Below are 22,128 nucleotides of genomic sequence, written 5' to 3'. Positions count from 1 at the left end.
ACACGAGAATGTGAACCTCGGCATGTCTGATCTTTGTGACTTTCAAGTTACGTAAAAATGACTTCTTCTTTTTTTTTTTTTTTTTTTTTTTTTAATTCCATTATGGGAGCAGTCAGTCTGGAATGTACACAACATGTCCAGATATCAGCATCACTTTATTTACCTTCAGTACTGAAGAAGCAAAGCTTTATTATCAAAAGGCTCTCAGGCCACATACCTGCCAGCCTAACAGCAGAAAGCTGAACACATTAACATCATTCTAAGTGTTTTTCATTGATTTTTATAAAGATATGTAATCACCAGTGGAGCAAAAGTGGGCCATTTTACTCCGAAGTGAAGGGTGTAACAGCTTTTTGTCAGCTTGTGATAGGTTTTTGTTTTTGTTTTTTTTTTATAGAAAACTCAGGTTTTAGTATTTCTTTACAGAATAATGTAATGAGTTTTTCTATCACAACAGCTTTGTATTTTCAGGGCCTGAGCCAGGAGGTACTCCTACAGGAATCCCTCCTGCAGAGTCATGGACCACAACCTTCCACAAAGTCTTTACTGATTACTATGATAAATAAATCACTGATTTGATCCATGTTTCTTTTATGCCACCAGCACCGGAATATTTTGCTCTCTTTTCTTCTTTGGGTCGGTAACTTTGGGGGTTTTGGTGCTGAGGGAGATGTTTATGGGTTAATAGCTCGCTGGCCCCGATTAAGACGGAAGCTGTGAGCAGCTATGAAAACATTCCTCCAGGAATTGGATTGGCAAATTCTGACTTGGCACATTTGGACCCGCAGAGCAGGTACAGATGTAGGCGACAAAGTAAAAGGATCAGAAGCAGAAACTGTCACATGTTCGGCCTCCAAGAACAGCTTCGGTACGCATACAAAAGGGATTCTTAAAGTTTCTCTGGAACCCTACTGGAGAAATCAAAATCAATCCTGCGAGTTGATTTCCCCTGCTCATTATAGAGTTTTTGTTTTTTTCCCCCCATTAATTCAAATTAGTTGAAAAGAAAAAAAAAAAAGCACAGACCGGAACGTACCTGAGGGGATGGGAGGTGGGGAGCAGATCTCTAGGAAAGGACTGCGGACGGGTGTTGGGGCTCGTCTGCAGATCTCAGCGTCACCATTGTGAAGAAGCAGGTCAACTATCTCCTGAGTCCACGTTGTTCCTTAGTAATGCAAAAATAATAATAATAATAATAACAATAATAACATGAACCATTCAATAGATGGACAGGTTTCATCAATTTAATTAATGCAGCTTGCAAAGAAAAATCACGCTTCACATCATCCGTAACTTGTCCCGTGTGTAAGTTAAACATATCCACCTTTTCTGCTGAAGTTGAAAAATACAAGATTTCAGCTACACTGCTACAGGAGTTGCTCCTCTGTCTTCATCGAACATTCAGAGTCTCAGTGGGGGGGGGGGGGGTTCTATTTTAAGTTGCAGTTCTTACATTTTTAATTCTCGCCTTTAAGACGCGACGGGTCAATTTTCTTCAGTTGTAAAGCAAACCAGCTGAGTACCTGCTTTTGGGTAGGTGGCGATGAGGAGGTCTGAAGGATCAGGACGGAAAGGCCATATAGAATCCCAGTTTTTGGCGATGTAGCTCATGAGAGGAACTCCTCTGATTGGGATGAGAGGGAAGCGGGTGATGGAGCCGCTCGCCCTCTTGATGGCTTCGCTGAAGGACAGCTCTTCTTCCTCTGACATGTCTGACGCTGCGGCTCGAGTAGCCACAAACTGCTCCGGTATAGTGATCGCTTCTTCTTCTTCTTCTTCTTCTTTTTTTACCCAGTAGTTTCAGGTCCCTTCTGTCTCTCAAACATTCACCGATCTGGTTTTACTCGCCAGGAAGTCCAGCGGTGTCCCAGGCCGTTCTTAATGAGCTCAGGTCAATAGACAAACATCCTCCTGGTGGGTGGATTCCTCCACTCTCCAGCCACTCTGATATTTGAGTCTAAAAGCAAGAGTCTCTCCGTGGGATGACACACCCCCACCCCCCACCCCTCAAAAAAAAAAAACAACAATCCGAAACTCCCAGCTGGAGCCTAAGTGCTTCAGTTACTTTAAAATGTCTTGCTGTTGCCCTCTTTCTATCTTTGTAACCTGTCTGAGTGCACAGAGCAGGGTCTTATCTGTCTGTGACTGCTGGAACTTGCCCAGGCAGACCTACACTAAAGTGCCCTTATATAACTTTCCCAGTTACGTATGAATTCTTGCACCTTTGCTCGCGATAGTATAAAATGTAATTTGAAGAAAGAGCAGAGGGGCTTGGGCGTGAGAGGGGGAGGGGGGGGGGCGAACATGTGATTGGCTATAGTGACTTTTAGTTGATTCAGTCCTTAGAATAATACATCATAAAACAACAACAACAAAAAAAGGTTTCTGAGTGACAGTTTGACAGAAAATTTGTCAGCATCTACAGCAGGAGAGACATTCTCCACCTTTGGACTCAACCTGTTTTAGTCAATAAGAGCATGACCCAAATGGCAGTAAAGATTTTTTTTTTGTTGTTGTTATTTTTTTTTTGGACAAAGTCTTATAGCTGAAATAAACTTGGCCAGCATAAATATTTAGTGTGAAGAAATATTTGGCTGCGTTCGGAGAGCTGTGCACTCTCTTGGTCCACTTAGCCAGGAGCAGTTGTTTATAATTTACATTTCTCAATATCCTGCCAAAGGTTGCCAAAATGTTTTCTCAGAAAATAAACTCAACTTGACTGGTCCTGTGAGCGTCAAGTGCTGTATACCATTTGAAATGTTAGAGCTTAAGTATAACTACTGTCCCAGAGTAGGTTTATTGTCTGCCCTCCAGGAAGTGTAGATTAAATATTCTGTGTTGCAGTTCATGTATTTTAAACTCAGATTATGATGCTGACAGAACAGCAGCGAGTCAGTGTGGAGGACACAGGAAGAGCTGACAGAGGGACACACAGGATGTTTTCAATGGACGTCTTGAAGGAATAAAGGAAACACAGGATTTCTTTGAGGGATATGATTTGATATGTGTCTCTCACACACACACACACACACACACACACACACACTACCGCACACACTGGTCACGTACAGCTGGCTCAGCTGGAGTGAAAAAAAAACAATTTTGTAGACGAAAGAGACAGTCAAATAAGAATCAACTTTTAAAGAATGAATGCAAGACGACAACAATATTCTTTGGAGTGTGAGATGCAGTTCAATCGATTACCTCTCACACGATATTTCTCTTCCCACCTAAAAAGCCAGCGGTTTTTGGAGAAGAGGAGGACAGGTGACAGGATTCTTCCTTCATAGTTTTGAAAGTAGAGGGCAAAGACGCATGGTAGTCAAGAGAATAGCGTGGTAAATCGTCACTTGATCTCGTAATTGTCCGCCAACCCTCAAACCATTTGGACCGAGGATCTAATAACAGTAGATGTTGCTCTGTTTAAAGATCGCAAAGTCTCTAAAGGCAACCTGTGATTCGTGGATTACTCCTTTAAATGAGATCTACTTGATTTACTTTTGCATTGAGATGAAAAAAAAAAATCAATTGCAACGTTACCAAAAGCTACGGCTCTCTCCTTTTCTTCATTTGTAACGTGAATGTAGTGATTAGATTATTAACAGAATATGTCCCAGGGAGCAATCAATCAACCAATCAATCAATCAATAGTGGATTGGATTCTGTGGTATTGAAATTTGTTTGCCGGGATTGATATGAATTAGATCTGATTGTTTTTATTTTATTACTGAAGTGGACTGCAAATTCATCCCATTTTGTGCTGGTTGACATGCTGCTCAGTTTCTCTCTAAAAAAAAAGAAAAAAAAAAGAGTTAATTAAATGATCAATAGTAGAAAAAGAGGATTTTTGGGCCGTTTCGGTTGTTTTCTCTGTCTGGCAAGGTGCCGTTGATGTGCTTGTTTAACTGCTCTATATTAGATGGTGAGGCGTTCATGGAAAATTTGGCAAAACATCTCTGCATTATTTTTCTCCCGCCTTCTCTCTGCAGTGCAACAGTTTCCCTTCAGTCATTTAATTTCTTCATTTCTCCGCGCAACAGTCGGGTTAGCAGTGACCTTCAGCTTTAGCAATGCCACTGTATCAAGGTTTGACCTTATTTTAGAGTCTAAAGTATTTACAATGAAATCACGAGAGGAAGGTTAAAAAAAAAAAGAAACGTCTGCCTGTGTGTGTCACATAAAAGCTGACATGTCATTTCCCGACATTTCTCTCTACAGGGGGTTTGTTGTATAAACCACTGATTGTTAAAAAGACACAGAAGTGGCTACATCCACTACAGAAGAAATATGAGCTTGACAGCCAAGAGGTTATAAAGTGCTGCCTTTGTCGCGAGTAGGCTGGGTGCGTACTTGATAAATGTCGAACAGCAAAGCGGATTCAAAAATTCTAAGATAAGATTAGATGAGATATTCCTTTATTAGTCCCACGACAGGGAAATTCACAATGTTGCAGCAGCAAAGTGGATAGATTAACAATATAAGTCAAAAGTGATATGAATATAAACACTTGAAAAGAATACGACACAGAACAACAGACCACAACAGCAGTTGCACGTGGGGTATTAAAAGCTGCACAGTTGAATAGTAATTATTGCTCACTGACGATATTGCATGTAAGTGTTTCACATTGGTTGTGTGTGGGTGGTGTACTGAGAGCAGTGCTGGGTGTTCAACAGTGTGACAGCAGCAGGAAGGAAGGACCTACCATAACTCTCGTTCACACATTTGGGGTGAAGGAGTCTGTCGCTGAAGGAGCTGCTCAGTGCAGTGATGGTGTCCTGTATGGGGTGGGGGAGTCACTGTGTCCCTCAGTGATGACGGCTTTGTGATCGCCCTCCTCTCTCCCACCATCTGCACCGAGTGGAGAGGGCAACCCAGGACAGAGCCAGTCTTGTCAATCAGTTTAGGGAGTCTCTTTCTGTCGGCGGTTGAGATGCCGCTGCTCCAGCAGACCACTCCAAAGAAAATGGCCGATGCCACAACAGCGTCAAAGAAGGTCCTCAGGAGCGCTCCCTGCACTCCTATGGGCCTGAGTTTCCTCAGCAAACTCAGGTCCTTTGGTCCTTGGGTCAGCTGAAACACAGACTGTTGTAATTAGTGTGAATGAATGAAAGTAATTCTCAAAAATCTGAGATGAATTCAGATTCAGATTCAGATTCAAGGCAAGGCAAGGCAAGGCAATTTTATTTGTATAGCCCGTTTTCACAAACAGTTTGTCTCAAAGGGCTTCACATGGCATCATAACAACATCCTCTGCCCTTAGACCCTCACATCGACTGAGGAAAAACTCCATAGAAAACCCTTTTAACAGGGAAAAATCTGAGAAACCTCAGGGTGAGCAACAGAGGAGGGATCCCTCACCCAGGACGGACAGACGTGCAGTAGATGTTGTTACAGACAAGAAAACAGTTTACAATACAAAATGTGGGAAACATGGAAATGTTAATAACAGCTGAAGAAGGAAGCTTCTGGTAGGGGAGGCAGGGAGAGCAAGCCAGCTTGATGGGGGACTGGATGGCAGACTTGTTCATGGAAGGGGAGCGCAGGCCGGTGTAACAGTAGGGAATAAGGGGGGGGGGCGATGCAGGCGGCGGTTGGGGCTCCGGTGGATCTGTGGAAACACAGAGAGACTGCAAAACACCAAGGCCAAACTACAAAGTGCAACAAGTAAAATGTGCAGGGAGGAGAGGAGGAGAGAGGGGGAGAGGAGAGGAGAGGAGGGAAGGGCTCAATGTAACCTGATGTGTCCCCCAGCAGTCTAAGCCTATAGCAGCATAGCTATCAATGGTTCAGAGCTACCTGAACCAGTCCTAACTGAAGGCTCTGTCATAGAGGAAGGTCAGATTCAGATTCAGATTCAGATGACTTTATTTATCCCCGAGGGGCAATTAAAATACGGTACAACTGAGCAGCATGACATTAAAAAACAAAACAAAGAAAAAAGAAAAAAAAGAAAAAGAAAGAAAAAAAAAAACGGACATGACAGTGGGAATAAATAAGAGAATAAAAATAAGATTAGAGATAAAAATACAATAAATATACTACATACAGTATGTACACAATGTAGAATGAAGAGTAAGGTGACTGGAGTGAGTGAATAAAGTGCAGACAATGTAAACAGTATAAACAGTGTAACAGTGAAGACAGGATATTGAGTAGTCCGGGGAGAGTATGTAGGTGTGTGTGTGTGTGTAGGGTGTTGGTGTGGGGAAGGTGTTAACAGCTGGAGTTAAAGAAAAGAATGGCTTTGGGGAAAGCATCGTTTGGTTGGCCTGAACACACACATGGGCAATATAGGGGGCTGCCTAAAGACAATGAAGCTGTATTTAGAGGATGCGTATTCATCAAATGTGGTGTGTTTTTTTGCCGAGTGACGCAGAGAGAATGGTTGCTGTCCCCCCACCTTTTGTTTTATCTCTTCTAGTTGATTATGAAAAACTGCAGTTTAGTGGGGAAGCATCAGTGAGAGTTGGCGGTCCATCAGTACAAAAACATGTCTCAGTTAAAGACATCCAGTCAATATTATTGTCTAAAATCCGATAAATGATCATAAAGGTTTTGTTTGAAAGAGAGACACCCGATGCAAAGACCAGGGTGAGTCCTCATCTGACCTCTCAACAGAGTTCACCTCCTGGATCCTCCCTCCTCTTCTGTAAAGAAACCCTGGAAACAGAAATATGATCATCATCCTCAGTGTTTATTGACACTGAGTGTCCTGTTCTTCTAGGCTAGGCCACAGGAAGCATCAGCTGGGACACTCTGAGGGTGGAAAGACTGATATAATAAACTACAATCATGTAGCTATTATTATTAGTTCTGTTGTTGTTGTTTTTTTTGGTTTTAATTGTATTGGATTTAATTTGGTCAGAGCTTTAATATATCTGCAAACAAATACGACGTATTCATTAGCCATTCATCATGAATGCAATTTCTGAACAAGACTTTCTCACTGTCGTTTTTTTCCCCAAGCTATCAATTCATCCAGTTATGATGTACTATTACACATATAATTAATAATATTATCAAGATTATTCCAAATCTTTCTGAAAGCATCGTGGATGAATAATTTCCAGAAAATGTATTAACAACGATGTTAGCGTTTTTAAGTTAAAACGGGCTCACATTTCTTTCAGGTCCAATTTAGCACACAACAGTCATATAAGGACGTGTTTGTCAACAAAATCTCTCAAATGAGAATGTGTTTGTAAAAAAAAGTAACACTCAGGAACGTAAAATATGAATATATTGTCTTTGTCGTTCGTTTTTCTATTCACTAATATTTACGGATTTAATGTTGTTTTAGATTACAGTCTTGTCTTTTATAGGTGTTACGGTAGTCGTATTTTTTTAAACGGAACTTGCTATGACCACTTCCTTAGCAACAAAATGCTCCCGCTATCGTGTTGAGATACTAAGCGTTTAGCTAAGTTAGAATAAATGTGTCCGAGAAAAATAGTCTAAGTTTTTTTTTCTTTTTTTATATTTTGACGAACCGGACAGTTTAACCCCCTTCGTGTGCCGTAATTAGTTAGTTTGGTTACTTAGCTGCCAAGCTAACTTGCTACAATTGTGCTTTTGGCCGCACCATGTCGAGTTGACGATATGAATATTAAAATATTTATGGTATTATGTGGACATTTAGCTCAATCAACCACAGAAACGGGGTTCACGTCCACCACTGCCAGGCCGGGAGATGCGGATCCTGTCAGCTCAGCGACCCCTGCTCCTGGGCTGACCGAGGCAGCTGGGAACTCCACCAGTGTCGCTCCAACTGATCCGGCTGTCACCCTGCCCTCCACCGAGGGTTCTACCACTTTCTACACTGAAGCTCCGTTTGCAACCACCGTCCAACCTGGGGTATCTCCGGAGGGTAAGATGACAGCCTCGGTCGTTTCTGTACTGCAGCAGTTCTGATTAATGCGTACAAAACTCTCGCAACACTTGCAAAAAACTTTCAGGGCTGCTTCAGAACTCATCACTGTCTTAGTAGATGGAACTCCTTTTTCATTTTTTCATTTTGCAAACCACAATGCTCAAGAATTTTTTGGTTTCGCCACTGCATGATTTAAGGCCATTCAGTGAATCATTGTGATTGGATGACGTCAATGACAACGATGACCAGCCAGATGAGACTGAATGGCTGAAATCGCGGTGTGCCCAGGGCCAAGAGGGGGTCTGAAGAATTATGGTCTGAGATTTAGGAATCTGATGTCAGTGATGAAGCTTTGTCAACCAAAACTGGTGGTAGACTTCTGCACTTGTCATCTTGACTGAGCCAAAAGCAGAGGAAAACCAGAGCAGAGAGAACGAAAGGGATTCGTCTCAAACACAGGGCCTTGAGTGACTGTGTCTCCACTTGCTCTCAAAGAGGAATGATAAATATGAGGACAAGAACATGTGTGGCTGTTAGCTTTTAATCACAATTTTTAAAAAAAGATTTTCATTTGTCAAAATCCATCAGGCAGGAATCTCCTTGGATGGCTCTGATGTGCGGTGACATCATCTGGGTGTTTGGAAATCTAAGAGAGATCCTGGTCGGATCAAAGTTGGAACTGAAATCAAAGATCAAACCAAGAACTCTGAGATCAGGAGGGTTTACATATGAATGGTACACTTCACCAGGACATTTCAGCCTTGTTTGGTGCATCACCAAAAAGACAAAACTTGAAGATAATTTGACTTCGTTCCAGCAGTTGCTAATTAGCAACGAGCTAGAGAATCTAATGCTTTACCTGTCTAACTAGCATTTGTGAACAGCAGGCGGAGTCAGTTCTTCACAAATTGTGTTATTTTATTGTGTATTTTCATGTGCTGGAAACTGTAACTAGCTGTTGGAGGAAGCTATTCCAGTTATTTGGATAACTAGCTATCTATGATGATGGATTCCCGCCCGCGGTGCCGGTTCTTTCAGATATTTATCGTCTCATGTGGACTTTTGGCTCTGTCAGCCAGAAAAAATGATTTCAGAGCAACCACTGTCAGCTCAGTAAACCCTGCTCCAAGGGGTCAGCAACGCTGCAAGTGTCTGCCCCCCCTCACCACTGTGGCACCAACTGATAATGTTACTCTGGCCCCCACTGAGGATTCTTTCACTGAGGTCACAGAAACTGCAACCACCCTCCAACCAGTGGCTCTAGAGGGTAACTCCCACATTCAATGCAAACTAACTGAGAACCTCAGCTTATGTGCGGCACCTTGACGTGCAGGGCCGATTTTGAGGGTCTGACACAGCGGAACTTTTGAGATGACGAACCAAGACGACAGACAATGTTCAGGGGAGCTTTTGTATGTGGTGGTCAAAGCAGTAAGAGATGAAAGGAGCTGACTGACATCAGAATTGGAGATTGTTGGGGGGGGGGGGGTTGTGACATCACTAAACTGAGGGCCCTTGCCCCTTAAACAAGATGCACTGCAGGGAATGAAGGGGTGGGGCATGTTTTAAGTCAGAATTTTTTAACAATATTTTAAAGGTTAAATATTGAAAACTAAGCCTTAAATGTTTACATTCCGTCTTCTGTAGGAAATTACTCCCTCACTAATTTTTTTTTGAACTCAATGTGTGTAATTCTGACCAACACAAATCTCATGTGTTACTGTCCAGGTTGCCTCTGTGATTTAACCCCTGACTTTTGTGACATCGGCTGCTGTTGTGACAACGCCGACTGCAGTGTTGCTGACCTGAGTACCATCTTCAGAGGGTGTCCACAGAAACCAGTGTAAGTCTTCTGCACACGCTTTCTAGATTCAGCACAGAAAGGGGACATTTATAGCAACTGAAATATCTGGAAACCTTTATTCCACAGATCAGGGGACTGCATTGAGAAATGGCTGATGTTCCGAGCCAACGTTGATTCATCTCTTGTCACTGTGAACGACACATCGTTTTGCGTTCAGCGTAAAGGTGATTACATATGAGGACGTTCATTTAAAAATAAAAAAAAAATTGTTTAATTTAGTTTTCTGCCACTGGGGCTTTACAAGAAATACATTTCACAAGATTAAATAAAGGAGCTACTCAGTATTGTTAAATTCTGCATTTTTTTTCTTCCCACTTGCAGGTGATGAACCCCAGTTTCCAGCAGCTCTGCCGCAGCATCCAGCTGTAGCTGACTCGCACCACTTCTCACCGCCACAAGCTCCAAGAACCGGCCATAGCAGAAGTTTTTACCGGGTAACAGAAACACATCGGAGGTGTTTTTTGTGTTTTGTGGGTTGTATGAATATATACCAATATATAATAGTGGGTAGTCATATGCAAACTCTTGCCAAAGTGCACAGATTGAACTGTCATTCCTTTCATTCCCACTGGTGCACCTGCTGCTCTTGTTATACTGAAGACGATGAACAAAAAACAACAACAACTCAACATTAGATCTCTCCATTCGGAACGATTTAAAAATCAAATTTAACTGAGAAAAGTTTAATGAACGGTTCTAATTGTAAGAAGTGCAAGTGCATCCAAAGTCAATGAAATCAAACTGGTATGACTATTTCGTAGGCTGATGATGTCATCCAGACGTACTTGTCCAACTCATCTCTGCTGGGTCTCCTCCGTCAACCGTCTCCTGGAATTGCTTCACTCTGTGTTGACCGCAACCCAGCGAGTAAGCTAACACCACACAACCATAGGTTCAGTTTTGTGTGTAGCAACTACCTCCAGCTCAGACAAGCCATCTGGTTACAGTAACATGGTCTTACAAAATTTTCCCCAGATTTTTGTTTTAGTTTTGTTTCAAAATCTCTTTTGTTTTCTTGCAGAGTTTTTGAGGTCCGGGTCTCTGTCTTGTACCCGCATATTAACGCCTGAGTCATGCACCACAGACCCAAATCTCAACGCTCGCTCCTACTTCTCTGACCTCAGTGTTCTCAAGGTAAGCAAGTCTGCCAGCTCCTGTCGGCCATGTGTACATGCAGATGATAACCGCCAAGAATTAGCTGAGAGATTATTGAGAGCGTTGTCATATTAGTAAAAGAGAAACAAACCTCAGTGAACAATTAACACTTCAATTAGTGTGTCAGCAATGTCACTCTTTGTTTGCATGCATTTTAAATTTAAAGAAATGCACCAGCAAAGTTATCTTACTGCTTCTGAAAAAGAGAGAAAATTTGTGAATTGAAATGAGTAAAACTTTGCACGTCAGCATGTTTTAGCAGCCTCGTGTGCAGGCATCAGCAGATTATCTGGGGGGGGGGGGGGGGGGGATAAACCAATAAATTGATGTATCACTAGTGAGACTTTCATGGTTACTGTTTGACATGATTATTGTCTTTGCAGATTCCAGTAACTGAGACAAAACACATGTCTGAACTGCTGGTAAGTCACAGATTGTATATGCAGCTCAGAACTGGCAGAATTATGCCTTTAATTTTAGTGAACATAGGAAGGACCAGCATGTGCTGTGAGACGTTTTACTTCTTCTTTCAGATCCCAGTCACCCCGCTGTCCAACTGGCCTGTTCCGATAGAACAAGAAAACTCCTGTATTAATGTGGTGAAAGAAGTGAGCTGCTATGAATTTTTTTTTTAAATTTTTCATTTGCCCCCTACAATCACCCGTTCATAAAACCTCAATCTTCTTCCTCGAACTGTCTTGCAGGTAGAGTTTGTCGTCAGGTACACAGGCAGAGGGGAACTCACGAACGTAACGGTGAACGTGATCACGGCCGACGTGGATACAAATCAGTTGCTGTTGCAAACACACTCGGTACAATTCCAGGTAAACTATTTCAAGATTCAGTATATGCTAACACTGATATTATTCAATACATGAGTATGCATTATTTTTATTTTATTGTACTTTAATGCTTTTATCACGTCAAACATAATCAGCCCTTGATGTTTTGACATAAACCCGATGTAACTTCTAATGTACAAAAACTGTATATGAAGCTAAAAAGTCTTACGTAGCATCGAAATGTGCCGCCGTCTTTGTCGTAGCTCCTCCTAGAATAAGTCGCAGTGTATGATGCAGGTGATGGGGAGCATGAGAAAGCTTGAAGATAGAAGTATCACACCCCACCGCCAACCTTTTCAGTGCTTCCAATGATTCAGTGTCTTTCCACTAGGTTGTAAAAGCCGCCCCTACGCCGACATCCAGCCTTCCGCCGAGGGGAACGAGCCTGGCAGTCGGATTTCATGTTGGCTCTTTCATCTTTGGTCACTTCCACACAGCAGTGAAGTCAGTATCCTCACTCATCACATCATGAGCTTCTCAAACTTGCAAAGCTGAATTTGTATTTTTGTAGCTATCAGTCTGTTAATTATACATCATAGTTCCTTGACAGTGTATCAGATTACCACACTGGGCGTCACTCGGGGAGGGGAGTGTTCCTCCGACCCCAACACCCGAACACCCATCCTCTTCCCACACAACGCTGTCACTGGCTGCACATTCCGGTAAGCCTGCATCTTTTTGTTTTCCATGTGTACAAAAGTTCAAAATCGTTCCGAAAATACTCCACCTTTTGCGTGGGATTAAAAGCCATGATCATTCCACACAAGTTCCCTGTGCTGGGATCAGTAAAAGGTCACATCACACTACCACAGGAAGCTATGGTGTGTCTTTCTTTTTTTGTAAAAATAACACCGCTACTGCCGTTTTGGACAGAATAATGGAAATAGCACGGAATAACACCAACAAAATGGTGCCATTAAGTTTTTCATGCCATGTGCTGATTTTGCAACGGAATGAGCAGTTGGGTCTTTGGAGGGGCCGATGGACTCGGGGCTGTCGCAGGGCAAGCAAGCTTCATGTTGAACATTAATAATGGTTCCATTTTGTTGAGCTAACACGCCCCTTTCTAAGACCCTGGCCGACCTTTTATTCATCACAACATGGACATGGAAACTTTGAGCACGTCTCTCTCAATACACATGTTTAATCAAGGCGTTTGTTGATTTCATGCAGATATGGCAGTGATGAGCGTCATCGCGTCCCCTTCCTCTCACTTTTATTTTCTCTCTCACACCATGTGTGGTTTTAGCTCTCCATCCGGTGACTGTGCAGAGCTGCGTTCACAAATCTACCAGATCTTGCAGGGGGAATCGGCCCCTACTTTCATCGCGATGAACTCAGGCTCCCAGCCCAACTGGACCAGAGTCATCAACCAGAAGTGTCCTGTCAGCCTTGGGGTAGAAACAAATTTCAAATATTTGAGCTATAAAGTGCAGTGAGTGAGTCAATGATAACCTTGAATACATGAATCTTATGCTCCCTCTCGTAGGAGACCTGTGAATCTGGGTGCACCCTCCCCTACTCCCTCTCTGTCCAGGTGCTCTGGGCTCGCCAGGGTCTCCTGCACCTTCCCCAGAGCTTTATCCTGGGAGCCGCATACCTTTTCCAGTGTCAAAGAGTTAAGGTAGGTTCCAAGTGTGTGTGTTTTTCCTCCTTTAATCTAAAATGCAACACAGTGTACAAAAGAATGTAAATACTCCCATCTTGTCTCTTTTTCAGTGTCCTCTGTCATCGCCTCTCCCTGTATCCACCGAGGTCACGTTCGCTGACACCTCACTTTACCCAGAACCCCCCAGGGGCGCGCATCAACCCGATTGGAAGTTTCCATTCGGATTTTTCAGTGGAGGCGCTGCTGAGCTGGATGGACACATTGTTTGTAACCATAATTGACAGTGAGAGGGTCACTTAGAGTTCAATGCTGCTCACAGGAATGTTGCTAACAGGATTAGCATTCTTCACCAGGTAGTTGGATTACAGGCGAAGCAGTTTGGGAATTTTTGATCTTCAGAAACTTTTTTCTAATTGAAGAAATCACCGGTGAAAGTACTCAAGTTTTTTTTTTTTTTTTAAAACACTAATAATATCATAATCAATTTCAACATATTTGTAACCCACATTTCCGACACTGTCAGGAATATATATTTATATTTATATTAGAAATTTTAAACTCATCATGTCACTTAGGCTAAGATGCATTTTTGGTACAAAGCTCCTCTTCTGTTTCTTCTTTCTAATCATGTTGGATTCTGTGTTCTTCGGTCATTCTGTCCCGTATTACGTAGTTGAGGAGGTTGACTATTGCAGCAGGAGTCATTCCCTGCAAACGGATCGCAGCACCCAGCTGAGAAATAAAAAGAAGAATTTAGTTTTTTTTTTAGTAAACTAATACTGTAATTTAGCACTGAATTATGAGAATAAATGGATTTTTTTTTTTTTTATTAAATAATCAATCATTTAATAAAAGACGCTACATTGTAATTGTGTGTGCTGACTCACTGTGCTGGGACGAATTCTGTCCAAAATCTCTCTGACTTCCTGAGACAGAGACACCGGCAGGGATAAGTAGTCGATGTCCTGCGGGAGGGCCATGTTCTCCTCCCTCTGAATTCTCTCGATCTCTTTCCTCTGCTCGATACAGTGAGGCCTGTACACAGCTTCATGACCACAGGAGAAAACAGAAACTTGTTACAGAGGCTTTGTTTCATGTCTCTTCTCATTTCAGCTGTAAATCTTAATCCTCACACCCTTCCAATATCCCCTTAAAAACACCCAACTACTATTGGATGGATGAATGTGAAGCAAACACGCAAATGTTGGTCGGATACAAATGCTGGTTCCCTTTCGAAAGATTCTCTACAAATCCGAAATTCCTAAATTGAATTAGCGATGGGATCTCAAACACCAGAACAGAACATCCTCTATCCTCCTGTGGTGCAAAAAGTTCTTTTCCAAAAAGTATCCATGAGACTGAGGGAAAATTTTCACAACAAGCCCTGACAGGACGTGACTAGAAAAACCTTGGAAGTGTGTTATTACAGATAATGTGGGTCTGTAAAGATGCAGGCAGCTTAATCCAAATTGCAGGATCAAATATACTCAAATTAACACCGATTCAAGCGGAAGTAATGTGTGTGTGAGTGAGATCTGATTGCAGGAGATGTGTTTGAAAGATCTTAATAACCAGGTGTGCCCAGGTTCATAGCAGGGTTAAACCACGAATGACTCCGAACAGCTGGGTGAAAATTTTCGAGGATGCTAGGGCTGACCCACATTTACATAGTTGTTCCGTTTGTGTGCTGATGAAATTTTTGTGTGGACCACAAATAGCATGGCGCAGCATGTTCTCATTGTCACCGCGGTCATATTAGCCTGCTGAGGTTAGCATTTAGCTGCAAGCCCTGCTCGGGCCAGGCTGTCGCCTCTTGTTACCTTCTATCTTCAGCCTTTGTGAGAACTCCATGAAAGCTGAAAGGGATTCTGGGAAGACGGATGCCAACATTTCAAACGAAACGTCGTTGTACCCCAGCAGCTCCATACCACTGGAACAGAAGGAAGACGGATCAGTAAGAACCTAAAACCTACCACAACTGATAAATCCAGACACCCGTCACTCACGTCACAGTGCCTTTCTTTGTCTCACTCATACAGATGCCGGGCAGGATTTCTCTCCACTTGGTTGTGGACATGCTGAGAATCTGAAGGGCTGTGAGGGCGTCCTGGAGACCCCTTCTCACTCTCACAGCCTCCTGGTAACGCAAGGAGGACACACATCCCACCTCTTCAAACCCTAAAAAAGGAGATAGATGAGTGGAAGAAAAACAGAACAAAAAGTAGTACAATCGCTAGTAAGAATGATCCGAAACAAACGCAAAATGGTAGCACCGAGGGAGATTAGAATCCCTCTTTTAAAAAAACAAAAAACAAAACTTAAGTTATTTCTCTGTGCACCAAATACCAGGAAGCTCAAATTTTTCATTTCAGATAATGAGAATTTAAATCCCAGACACTCTACAGACCACAGGAAGCTACGCTTACCTTTCAGTGTGAGGCGTGAGTCAGCGTTATCCGGCCTGAGAACCAGTCGAAACTCAGCCCGACTGGTGAACATACGGTAAGGCTCCGTAACGCCTTGACTCACCAGGTCATCAATGAGAACTCCGATATAGCTCTCAGTCCGCGACAGCGCCACTGGAGGCATGGAGAGCGCTGTACGAGCAGCGTTCACGCCTGCCCACAGGCCCTACACACAGAGTTTCACCTGTTTTATTAGCTTGTATGTAAATCAAAATATATATATTTCTTATTATAGTGAGAATACAGGTAGCAAAAATACATCATACATTTTCCTTAACAACAAATTAGGAAGATACTGCTGAACACAGCCCCACGCTTTTTATCCTGCTCCAGGAAAAGGACTTTCTTTCTTTTTCTTTCATCTGTTGTAACTTTATGAACTTGCCTGGGAAATATAAATTACGGAGAAATACCTGTGCGGCGGCCTCCTCATACCCTGTTGTTCCGTTGATCTGCCCGGCCAGAAAGAGACCCTGGGTGCTTTTCACCTGCAGTGCTGGGCTCAGTTGAGTGGGACACACAAAGTCATACTGCACGCCATAACCTGAAAAAGTCAACAAATATATTTATAAAGCGCGAGCAATTTCAATGTTTTGAGAGTAAACACACAGCTGGAGATGATACTGAGACCCGAGAGTCAGGGTGTGTACCTGGTGTCTGGATTTCAGCTCTGTGCAGGGCTGGGATTTCTCTGATGAGTTGGAGCTGCATGTCGGGAGGCATGGTCATGGACAGACCTTGAGGGTACAAAAGGTTAGAGGTCATCCCCTCAGGCTCCAGCCACACTTGGTGCTTTCGGCCTGGAAAACGTAGCGCTCGTGACTCAATGGAGGGGCAGTATCTGTGAGAGACAAGGATCAGAGTTATCCTTCGTAATATCTGTGAATTGTGTGTGTGTGTGTGTGTGTGTGTGTACCTGGGACCCTTGCTGTCCTGCTGTATGTGACTGTTGAGATGAAGACTCTCTCTCACCACTCTCTCTACACCGGGGGTTGTGTAGGTCAAGTAGCACGGCAGCTGATCTTCAGGCTAGTCAGCGTTTAAAGTCGACATACACCATGAATTAAACTGACAAATCACTCAAATCTATGCCAGATTTTAACGAAAACTTTGAGTAAACCTGACCTTGCAGCGCGTGTGAGTATTAAGGAAGCTGAATGGGGTGGGAGAACTTTCGGCGGGATGAAGCAAAGCCTGAGAAAAGTCAACTGAATCCTTCACAATTCTAGGAGGGGTCCCGGTCCTGAGTCTACCCATCCTCAACGCTAGCCGCTCCCTCAATGTGTGGGACATCCCGGCACTCGACGGTGCATCTCCAATCCGCCCCCCAGGGGAAGTGGTCTGGCCCATGAAGAGGGAACCAGACAAAAAAGTTCCGGTGGTGAGAATCACAGAGCTGGCGGAGATCGGCTCGCTTCCATCTGCAGAGAAAGACGAGACAAGACGTGATACTGATGAATGGACAACTTTGATCTCCTGATGAGCAACTTGGGCATTTGTAAAAGTACATTTATAGGCTAAATAAATGTATTACATTGTACGCTTGAACACATAAGTTAATTTCACAGAGACGGATTGTGCACAGAATGTGAAAAATTAACGCGAAATTTGTTTACCAAATAAAAGATGGAAAAAAAGATCAAATTCAATCAAAACTGATACAAGTCCAATGAATCTACGCCACTGCTGTTGCCACCATTTTTTTCTTCTAAATTTATTATACACAAACCAAATAAAGAGCATATAAAAAGGTCCTTAAAAATCAAAACTGATCAAACATTTCAAATGTGTTGATGACATTTTTTTTTTTTTTTTAGATTTCAATGCAGAAATGTCATCAAAGTAGTAAAAAAAGTTGATGTTGGCTAATCATGACTCTTTTTGTCAAAGATGATCAAATGTCAAGATATCGACCACAGAAGGAAGTCAATGCTAGAAACAGTTTTATCTCCTAAAATCCAAGATAAGATTTGGAATGTAGTACAATTTACTAGCAGTTGTTTTCTTTGTAAACTGACTAATAAACAAGTAAAGATGTACCACAGCGGTAGGAGGCTTTTAGTTTTCATTTAATGTAAATCCGTTCCACTGACATAACAGCTACTGAGCTAAGCTAAGCTAAGCTAAGCTAAGCTAAACCTACTCAAGCGTATCCCGGTGACTCGGTGTTGTCCTGGCTCTTGTGGGTTTGGTTCTGTTACCAGCAGGTCCTCTACTGAGCCCTCCAGCACCGTCAGCCTGGGAGTGGACAGCAGCTCGGACTGAATGCAAAACAGCAGAAAACAAAGATGATCAGTGACGTGTTTCATTTCATTGGCACGCATTTCATTTTTAAATATCTGTCTATGTGATACCTGGATGAACTGGCGGTAGAGCTCGCGGTCCAGCTGAGCTCTGGGGCCCCACACTGCGGGGCCTTTCCTGCGATTCAGCATGCTGAAATGGATCCCAGCCCAGTCCCCTGCTCGACCACACAGTCCATCCAGAGCGTCCACTTCCTTCACAAGATGACCCTTTCCTATGCCTCCCAAAGACGGGTTGCAGGACAGAGCACCTGGGGGATGTGATGGAGGAGGACAGGACTCAAACACACCCTCTCATACGTTTCTTTGAATACTGACCCTTCTGATCATGCTACCAGTTTCTCTTCAATACATCTTTGTGTCTCACCAATGGTGTGTATTTTCTGAGTGACCAGGAGCGTCTCAGCTCCCACTCTGGCTGCTGCAGCCGCCGCCTCGGTTCCGGCGTGACCCCCACCCACCACGATGACATCATACTGCTGCCTGGCAGAGTGGCTGGCACGCCTGGAGAGAAGTGACAAGAAACTTTCCAGATGGGGAAGCTTCTTTGTCAACATGAGGAAAGCTAACCTGCAGAGGAACAGTTACAAGGCTCAGTTTAGTCAAACAAGCTGGAATCACCTCTTCCCAAAATATAACAAATGACCGGATAAAAACACAATGGGCTGGATAACAAGTTAGCATGCTTGTGATGAGAAATATCACGTTTTGCATTTTACTAAAGGTAATATGGCGGATTCCATGTAAATGCAGAGTTTAATATCACTGCATTAGTGAAAATCCATAGAACGAGAAGGTTTAGTCTATGTTCCTGGGAATTACACAACTTCCAATATCTGGTACAATACAGGAGGACATTTATAGGCAAGTTCGATTTTTTGGTATTACTTTTTATATCCTTTTTATATCCTTTTACTTCTAGTTTTTAGTCAACCTGAACTATCATACTTCATATTTAGGTAATGACAATGATTTATAATGATGTCGGAATTACACACACTTACATACACTTAGCATTCCTGCTCCTGCAGGTGTTAAGTTTTGTTACATCAAGACAAATTACGCCAAAAGGGTACTTACAGTTGTCCTGACAGAAGTGTTTCGTTAAATATGTCGGCAGCTTGTACAAGTAAAGTTATAAAAGCTCGTCGCAGGAATTACAAAACCTAAATGCGACATCCAGGGCTCCGCGTGGAGGCTGCCATACTGCTTGTGGCGTACAACCGTAATACCGGGTTTATAGGACCCCTCACAAATGTGTTTGCCTGGATGTTGATTTGGATTACTGTGGGGATTACAATTAATTTAAAATTAAAAGCAAGCTGCAGCAATATGAGCATGCAAATTTAGGAGTTGGATTTAGTTTAATTTGTCGAATATGAAGGAGAGAGACACTTTGCCAGCAACATAACATTCTGCCATGGCTGCCACGTGTGCAGTTTCTTGTTAATTTCAGAGACCACCCGTGATCAATCACTTATCGATTAAACACACGCAGTTGTCCCACAGTACGCGCGCTCAATTGTGGGTCAAAGGTGCACGCGCACGCCAACGCCCCCTCCCCCTTCCACCCGGTCCTCGGTCCACCGCCGCGCGCGGACTGAGTCAAGTGAACCTACCGAGAGGTGGTGTTGACCGACCGCAGCAGGTTTTCCGTAAGAAACCTGAAAAATCTATCTTCCCAAGGAAACTGACAGTAACATTAGGACCTTGATTTTTTTAACGGAAAGGTCGGCGTTGCGGGAGTAAAGGCGCCGCGGCAGAGAGAAGAAAGTAAATCCTGGAGGGAAGGCACCCAAAGGGAGCTTGAGGATCGAAGCTAATGCTAATTTAGCTAGCCGTTGCTAAATTATAATACGGAAACTCGTGCCGTTGTATCAGCCGCTTGCTTTGACGTAACCACTTTAGTGACGAAATAGATTGTCGATAAATTTTGCTAAGTTATATGTTACATTCGATTTAACTGGCAGGTTTGCCTTAACATTTTAGGCCACAAGCAACTGGTATACTCTTAGCAAGATTAGCTACAATAGCCGGTCTCGTTGAGGTTACACCGGCTCCTTGGGACAGGTGATACTGCTAAAGATAGTTCGCTTTCAAAGCAGCTCCACACCAGGCGGTATTAGTGTTTATTAGTTAGTACACGTTTGGTGCTTTCTAAAACTCGTGCTTCGCAATGTTGAAACAACAGCAACCCGGCTCAGGCGGGAGGAAAGCTTCTAACGGAACCACGGGCCCCGCCAGTATGTCTTCCCCAGCCAGCGGCATCAACAGCGGCAATAGGACACCGGCCGGGAGGTAAGCAAACTGGGGATATCAAATCAGTACAGTCCGGGGATCGTCTTATGACTTAGGCCTACCGGTTAAACCACTGGGCACTCAGTGGGCGTGTCTCTGACGTGGGGCTTCTCTCCGGGCCAATGAGAATAGCATGTATGAGAGTGACAGTAACAGTGGGCCAATCAGAGCGCCGAAATTGCCTAAAGGCGAAACGCGAGGCGGGTTTCAGTTTTGTGAATGTAATGAGCAAATCAACATACAGACGATAGAAAGTTTATCTGGCCTTTTAGGCAGGGATGGCACGTCGATGTTAAAAAAGAAGATCTCATTTTGAGCAATAATGCTTTATTTGGTCATGATAAAAAAAACATCGTATCTAAATTCAAAGAAAATTCTGGTCAGCACAAGGTCAGATATGCTCTTTACCGCTGAGAGTGTTCTGCTCTTGTCAGTCTCATCTCTGTCTTTGTTTTGTAACTCTGAATGTGACCGGCAGTGTTGCGCTTTATTGGTACGGAGAGAGCATTTATTATCCCCGGTGGTCCAAATCCATTGAATGACTGTAAAGATGAAAGTAAATCATTTGTCTAAAATCGTGATTTTAAGTTTTTGTTTTTCCCTTCATTTTTAATACCCTAATATCTTAATTTTGAGAATGTTCAGATCAGTTTCAAAAGGATCAGTAATACAGACTTGTGTTTTGGAAATGCCAAGTTTTACTTTTAAGAATGGTCTTCAGGAAATACCTCAAATGAAAGAGGTTTTGTTTTTGAGAAGCAAGCCTTTTTTACACTGACTCCCGGGTGAAAGATGACAAGTGCCTGTGCTCAGCTCCAGCACCCGGACAGCTAACACAAACTCTAATATATGAACTCATAAGGTCAACATTTGCCATTTTACACAGTGGAATTTTTTTTTTTTTTTTTTTAATTTTGGCATGAGATCATTCGCCTGTCCCTCAAGTCGTCATCAATTGTATATGTGGAATTTGACACCGCCTTAATGTGTCAACAATAAGTTATACTCCATTTGTCCCAAAGCTGACAAACATGTTTTAAATCTGTTGTCTTACAGGAATCGTACTTCTGCGAAACCATCGTTCCAGTTGCCTCCTGTGAGTATCAAAGCTTAGGAAAATTTTGATCAACCAACATTCACAAATCACAACAAGAAGCCCAGAAACACTTCTTCTCCAATCCTTGGTATTGACCCACATAGTTAACGGAGTAAGATGCGTAAAATCCTTAACAAATAAAATTTCTATAAGGGCAATGATGACCTTGAATAAACTCATAATGGAAAGAAATTTAGTTAGAAGTGGGACAAGAGATTTTTCAATGCAGTATCTCTTGTTTCATTTAATACTTGAAAACCATATTATAGATTTGAATTTCAAGCCATGTTTGTTTTTAAATGTGGCAGGTTTTACATAAATTCCTGGTGAAATTTGATCTCAGTGGATACTTAACGACTTGTTCCCTCTGCAGGTGTTTGAAGGTGTCTACAATAATGCCAGAATGCTTCATTTCCTCACAGCTGTTGTGGTGAGTAAAATGGCTAGTTTCCAGGGTCCTTCACAGACTACCGTGATATGGTGCCCATTAGAGAATTAATGGCGTTCATCACCCCCTCAGTCAAGTGCCACGATAATTATGAGATGTAACTATTACTTTAAAACTCACCGTTGGAACGGTTGCATCAACTGTGGGAGAGATATTAGGTCAGCAGTCGTCATCT

General features: G+C 42.8%; 4 protein-coding genes across 10 annotated transcripts in view; 2 read left to right on the top strand and 2 right to left on the bottom strand.

The window, feature by feature from the left end:
• The window catches only part of sult1st6 (sulfotransferase family 1, cytosolic sulfotransferase 6), a 6,160-nt gene extending 4,160 nt beyond the window's left edge, over positions 1-2,000 (bottom strand). Inside the window, exons 1-2 of the mRNA XM_086194689.1 lie at positions 1,524-2,000; positions 1,037-1,165 (exon numbers count right to left, since the gene is read on the bottom strand). Of these exons, the coding sequence (XP_086050815.1) occupies positions 1,037-1,165; positions 1,524-1,710 (316 nt within the window). The 5' untranslated portion in view covers positions 1,711-2,000. The remainder of the gene's footprint in view (positions 1-1,036; positions 1,166-1,523) is intronic.
• A 6,646-nt stretch (positions 2,001-8,646) lies between these two features.
• Positions 8,647-13,806, top strand: LOC147239606 (tectonic-3-like). The gene is made up of 14 exons (XM_086194678.1): positions 8,647-9,140; positions 9,602-9,716; positions 9,804-9,901; positions 10,059-10,171; positions 10,499-10,604; positions 10,759-10,871; positions 11,276-11,314; positions 11,426-11,500; positions 11,597-11,716; positions 12,066-12,178; positions 12,274-12,396; positions 12,984-13,131; positions 13,224-13,358; positions 13,454-13,806. Exons 1-14 carry the CDS (start codon positions 8,873-8,875, stop codon positions 13,622-13,624), a joined length of 1,737 nt encoding a protein of 578 aa, XP_086050804.1. The 5' UTR covers positions 8,647-8,872; the 3' UTR covers positions 13,625-13,806.
• Positions 11,800-19,624, bottom strand: mto1 (mitochondrial tRNA translation optimization 1). Its single transcript, XM_086194673.1, has 13 exons — positions 19,192-19,624; positions 18,479-18,681; positions 18,163-18,362; positions 17,952-18,069; positions 16,934-17,229; positions 16,725-16,837; positions 16,459-16,649; positions 16,222-16,352; positions 15,770-15,974; positions 15,350-15,521; positions 15,164-15,273; positions 14,231-14,388; positions 11,800-14,075 (listed from the first exon to the last, which is right to left on the bottom strand). Exons 2-13 carry the CDS (start codon positions 18,666-18,668, stop codon positions 13,965-13,967), a joined length of 1,995 nt encoding a protein of 664 aa, XP_086050799.1. The 5' UTR covers positions 18,669-18,681; positions 19,192-19,624; the 3' UTR covers positions 11,800-13,964.
• Positions 19,625-22,128, top strand: part of LOC147239604 (ataxin-2-like protein) — a 12,303-nt gene continuing 9,799 nt past the window's right edge. For 2 of the 7 annotated variants that reach the window (XM_086194666.1, XM_086194663.1), the window contains exons 1-3: positions 19,681-20,409; positions 21,466-21,505; positions 21,879-21,935. In XM_086194666.1, the coding sequence (XP_086050792.1) occupies positions 20,288-20,409; positions 21,466-21,505; positions 21,879-21,935 (219 nt within the window). In that variant the 5' untranslated portion in view covers positions 19,681-20,287. Of the gene's footprint in view, positions 20,410-21,465; positions 21,506-21,878; positions 21,936-22,128 lie in introns of all 7 variants that reach the window. The other 5 variants (XM_086194667.1, XM_086194664.1, XM_086194668.1 and 2 more) reach the window with 4 other exon arrangements.

This window comes from Aulostomus chinensis, chromosome 23 (assembly GCF_037954235.1).
Source record: "Aulostomus chinensis isolate RoL2024-O1b breed Wild chromosome 23, RoL_Achi_v1.0, whole genome shotgun sequence".
Classification (NCBI taxonomy): domain Eukaryota; kingdom Metazoa; phylum Chordata; class Actinopteri; order Syngnathiformes; family Aulostomidae; genus Aulostomus; species Aulostomus chinensis.
The sequence above is the reverse complement of the archived record's forward strand: the minus strand, read 5'-3'. Positions and strand labels throughout refer to the sequence as shown.

Bases quoted from the DNA above. Each gene is read 5' to 3' on its own strand.
- mto1 (XM_086194673.1), bottom strand. From the start codon at position 18,668: ATGTTGACAAAGAAGCTTCCCCATCTGGAAAGTTTCTTGTCACTTCTC. The intron at 15,522-15,769 runs GTAAGCGTAGCT...CTCCTTTTTTAG, and splicing joins CTCACGCCTCACACTGAAAG to GGTTTGAAGAGGTGGGATGT. The intron at 15,274-15,349 runs GTGAGTGACGGG...CTTCTGTTCCAG, and splicing joins ACAAAGAAAGGCACTGTGAC to TGGTATGGAGCTGCTGGGGT.
- LOC147239606 (XM_086194678.1), top strand. From the start codon at position 8,873: ATGATGATGGATTCCCGCCCGCGGTGCCGGTTCTTTCAGATATTTATC. The intron at 11,717-12,065 runs GTAAACTATTTC...TCTTTCCACTAG, and splicing joins CACACTCGGTACAATTCCAG to GTTGTAAAAGCCGCCCCTAC. The intron at 12,397-12,983 runs GTAAGCCTGCAT...GTGTGGTTTTAG, and splicing joins GTCACTGGCTGCACATTCCG to CTCTCCATCCGGTGACTGTG.